Below are 4,918 nucleotides of genomic sequence, written 5' to 3' on the forward strand. Positions count from 1 at the left end.
AATGTTGCCAGACATGGATTGAAGAGTTAAAGGATTTGCAGAATCGGGGTCTTTTTACGGGTGACAAATTAGACACTAATCTGCTTCAGTTTTGTTTTATGACATTACTTCAGGTAAACATGTTTCTGTTCTAGAGATTTATTTATTTCCACGTCGATTTGTAATTCTAATTTCAAACGAGAAGGTTTTCTTAGAATTAAGGTAGTTCGATTCTCAGGTTTTTTAATTAGCAGTTAAGTAATCAAAAGCATTCATAAAAGTATCTCTGAATCCACTAAGTTATATAAATTTGTCCACAGTATTTCTTTTAAGTTAAAAGGTACTTGGACACAGATTTGAAGTTATTATTTTCGCTATAACATTAGGACTTATATATTTTAATAGCATTTCACACAAAAATTAATTAAAAATCTTATTTCGTTTAAAAGATATTGAAATTTCAAATTTTTCGGCGGGTTTGATTGACATATCCTTGCACTCTCACAAATTTAATTTTATTCTTAATCCTTAGGAAAAGTGGCAATCTCGTGTTGTATAAATGAAAAATATTAATACTATAATCCAGAAAATTCAGAGTAGACATGTTCGAAAGCAAAACAAACACACAATATATTGTCAGTCCGTGCAGTTGTGGTAAGCAGACTGTGACGATTAAACGCACCCGGTGAATTCTAAATATAAACAATAACAGAACTCGAGCCGTGTTTACAAAAATTGTGTACATAACACGAGTGTGCTCGATTTGCTAAACTCTGTACGCATCTCTTAGTTCGGAATGACGATACTTGTGAAGGTGTTTTGCTTTCTAACATTTCTACTCTGAATAAAATTATTTTTCTTGTTAAAAGTTTTAATATTTCTCATTAAAACACATTAAAATTGCCACTTTTCCTAAGGATTAAGAATAAAGTTAAAATTTGTGAATGTGCAAGGATGTGTCAATCAAACCCGCCAAAAAATTTAAAGTTTTAATAACTTTTAAATGAAATTAGGATTTTAAATAATTTTTGTGTGAAATGCTATTAAAATATATAATTCGTGATATTATACAGAAAAAATGAGAAAATATTAACTTCAAATCTGTGTCCAAGTACCTTTAAGATTAGGTCTAAAGTTTATCATATTATAAAGGGAAAAATGCCAAATCTCCAATATTTTTGCAGAAAAAGAGAATTGGAATATCTGCAATGCATTTTCTAATTACAAATAGATCAACAATTATATTTCAGGTTTAAAAACGATAGGTTACCGGGCATTCAGAGAAATTGTCATGATTTTTATACTTTTTTGGTATTTTTTGTCTTCTATTTCCGTCATATACTGTATAGGGGATTATAGTATTCTATAGTTCATAGTGTAAAAGTTTTTTGCTATCATTGCAAGACACCACAAATTACTTTAAAATATTGGTATCTAAGCCTTGATTCAATAAAATCTTACTTCTCTAAAACTGTATTATTTTCCCCCCTATTATAGGGTACAAAATAATGTCAACCATTATATGACCTTTTCTATGACTTCAAAAAACCTTGAATCTGATAAAGTTGAATAAAATGAAAATTGTTGCATGAAAAAAAAAATATTTCCAAGCTTTATTTTTTTGCTTTTCAATTTTATTTGTATTGATTTTTTGAGTTATCCTTCCCGACTGAGGAACAGATATCCTTAAGTATAGCAAGATTTCAGATTTCTACAATATTATTGTTACGCGTTACGATCAAAAACTTATTGATTTTAAACTTTGCAAGTACTTGTATTTAAAAATCACTTTATTTTTTCAGACTGAGTTGGACGAAGTAGCACGAGTGTGGAATACGCATTATCTGCAGTCTAAAAAAACGGCAGAGGGATCTATTCGAGGTCGTCCATCGAATGTTTATCTTTTTCCAGAGCTCTTACGAGTTCAAGATTATATTCATCCTATTGACGAAGAAGTGCTTGAGCTTTGTAAGCTTGAATGTACCATCGATCACGTGCTACCATGTGATGAAGAAATATTTGAACTCGGTTGTATTTTCATGGAAGAATATGACTTAGGCCCACCATCAAACATTAATGAGGGAAAGACAATTTACATTGATTTTCGTACCTGGATCATGAATATTATGTAAAAAAGACGAATAGTCTTATAATCAGAATACTTCTACCACTATTCTTAAAATGTGTGCAAACAATTGCAATATACTTTTGTATAATTAATTTACAGTCGACAGAAATTTGTTAACACAAATATTAAGATTTATTGCCTTGTATCATCTTAAAATAGTAGATTATGGATTGTTTGCTTTATAGATTAAAAACACAATTTTTTTTTTCATCATTTTAATTGCTTGACCTGCTGTAGTTATAGAAAAAGTTCTTCCTTTCTAAAGTAATTCCAAGCTTTCAGCTAAAATCCATGGTGTCTTATTTTATTTTTTATTATTTGACATATCTGCTGAAACTTAAAAATAATTTTTCAATGCCAGAAAAATAACATTTTATGAGTGAAAAAAGGTCAAATAATTGAGTATGCAATTTGAAACGTTTTAGTCACAATTTTGAAGTGTCTTTTCTTAAATAGACTTTATTTAGTTCCCTGCTTTTTTTTGGATAAAGAAATTGAGGGAAAACGTCCAATGTGTAATTTTATATTGACACAATGAAAAAAGGTCAAACTAAATGTACTGTAACATAAAAAAAGCAATACATTTATGTATATACATGGAAAATATGCCAGCAGAGTTATTGCTATTCATAATACCATGTTCACTAAATAATCGTTGTTTATTACTTATATCTGCATTCTTTGATGTTGTCAAGAATATCAGGAAATCCTGATTTACATAAGGACGTAACGGCTGCTTGTCTCCAGTGAAGGAAAACCACCTACTGCTACAATGTAATATTACGGAAGCGTATGAGTGACACGAAATATATTTTTTTTAAAGTTGGTAATTCCAACTTTAATCTTGGCTTTTCCAACTTTAAAACTGGAAATTCCAACTTTAAAGTTGATAATTCCAACGTTAAATTTGGAAATTCCAACTTTAATATTTGATTTTTCCAATTTTTTTAAATCACTAACATCGTTATTAATGTAAATATAATGCACTGAAATAGACTAGTTAGCAATGATTTTTTGAAACTTAGATGAGGAGGGGGGGTGCAGAAGAGAGGCACTTTAAGAAGGGTTGCCAGGGCCCATAGGGGTGTTGCTAAAACGCGGAACGGAACGGAAACGGAAAATTTTTGTCAAACAAATAACATAGATTCGATATAAATCAGATTAAAGAGCAATATTCTAAGTCATTTCTAATAAAAATAAAATATTGTTAATTATTACCGGGTATATATTTATGAGTCATACACACCCTCCGTGGAAAAATGGAACTGAAAGAAATTCGACCCCCCCCCCCCCCCCCCAAATACATACACACGAAATAGGCTTTTCGTGTTTGGGCAAAGGACATATCCCCTTTTTTGTTTGTCAAATTTGTTGTATGTTGGAAATTTTTTACTGAACTCCCACCTCCTCTTTCAATTTGTTTTCAATGTCTGTAAAGACTAAAATAACTAGTTATGATATTCAGATTATGCACGCAGTGTCGAATTTGCGAATCATGAGAAGGGGGTCAAGTGGCAGTTTCTGGTCTGTGTAGGGGCCCATAGCCACATTAAAAATTGATTTATTATACCTTATATAAATTTTGGACACAAAAAGCGGGGCAGACCTATTACAACTTCTCCGGCCTTTCCGATGAGCGGGAAAAAACAAATTCATTTTTTACGGGGTCATTCATACATTCATTCATTTACACCCACCCACCCCCGAAACATATACAAATATGTACCGTAAACAAACAAAATTTAACTTCATTGAATGCATAAATTCTGCATTATATCTACCACATGAAAGTTTTCCAACTTTGTCTATCCGGAATTTAAATATAAACAGAAAGCGACTCTATTTTGAATAAAAATTTTAACAACCAGTGTGTATAAGAAATGTTTATTCAAGCTTGCTGTAAAGGTTTGCCCTGAACGTAATCTTAATAAATTTGCTTTACATTGTATTTCTCTTTCCATGGTTCATCTATATATCAAATGCCCCCCCCCCCCCTTCCCAGTCATAACATTTTTCTACGGAAATGTTCGTTCAAGTTGACATCCTCACACTTTTTGTGTAATGTAATTAATGTAGTAAGTTAGTGTAAAATAAATAGTAATGAAAGATGTTCTAGTTGCAACTTATCCCCCCTCCCGAATCAAGCAATTGTCTTCCTTTTGTGTTTTTGTTTGTCAAATACTTTTCAAGTTCGTTTGCCCCCCCCCCCTTTCAAATTCGATTCTAAATGACCGCTTTAATTGTCAGCGATTTTCGTAAATGAGAAACTGAGCATGAAAAAATCAACTTGAATTTAATAGTTGGGGATTGAATATGTACAAGATATATCGTTTATAATAAAAGTGTATTTTCAGTGATTTAATCCAAAATAATATATAACGTTTTCCGTTCCGTTCCGCTTTCCGTTCCGTTTTCCGTTCCGCGTTTTAGCAACACCCGGTCCATAGAGAGTTATGGTATAAAACGTGAATAATGCTTAATTAAGTTCATATATACAAACTGGTGAGCACTTTTTAACAATGTCATTTTATTCTTACATTGACCAGTCACCTATACTACGACCTTACATATAAGTTCCAACTTTTGATGAAAAACCCGATTATTTCTATTGGTCCTCTAATATCATTACGGTTTCAGTGTTTTTATTATTTAACTTAATGATAAATAATTAAAAATAAATGTATGCATGGCTGCTGTAGGTTCTTATCTTATGTTAATATCATTTTTAAAGTTATGTTAACTAGTGAAATGCTTTCTCGGTTGATAGTACGGGAATTAATGTCGCAGCTGTTGTAGAAAAAAATACATATA

General features: G+C 31.3%; 1 protein-coding gene across 1 annotated transcript; it reads left to right on the plus strand.

Annotated features, from left to right (window-relative positions):
* Window positions 1-5: 5 nt before the first annotated feature.
* Window positions 6-2,736, plus strand: LOC134234215 (uncharacterized; the record flags this gene model as incomplete). Its single annotated transcript, XM_062716271.1, has 2 exons — window positions 6-113; window positions 1,782-2,736. Coding segments are annotated over 2 exons (438 nt in total), but the record flags the coding sequence as incomplete, so codon positions are not given.
* Between the last annotated feature and the right edge of the window lie 2,182 nt (window positions 2,737-4,918).

Source organism: Saccostrea cucullata, unplaced genomic scaffold (genome assembly GCF_032062105.1).
Source record: "Saccostrea cucullata isolate Sc308-1 unplaced genomic scaffold, CSIRO_AGI_Scuc_v1 ctg21642, whole genome shotgun sequence".
NCBI classification, from domain to species: Eukaryota; Metazoa; Mollusca; class Bivalvia; order Ostreida; family Ostreidae; genus Saccostrea; species Saccostrea cuccullata.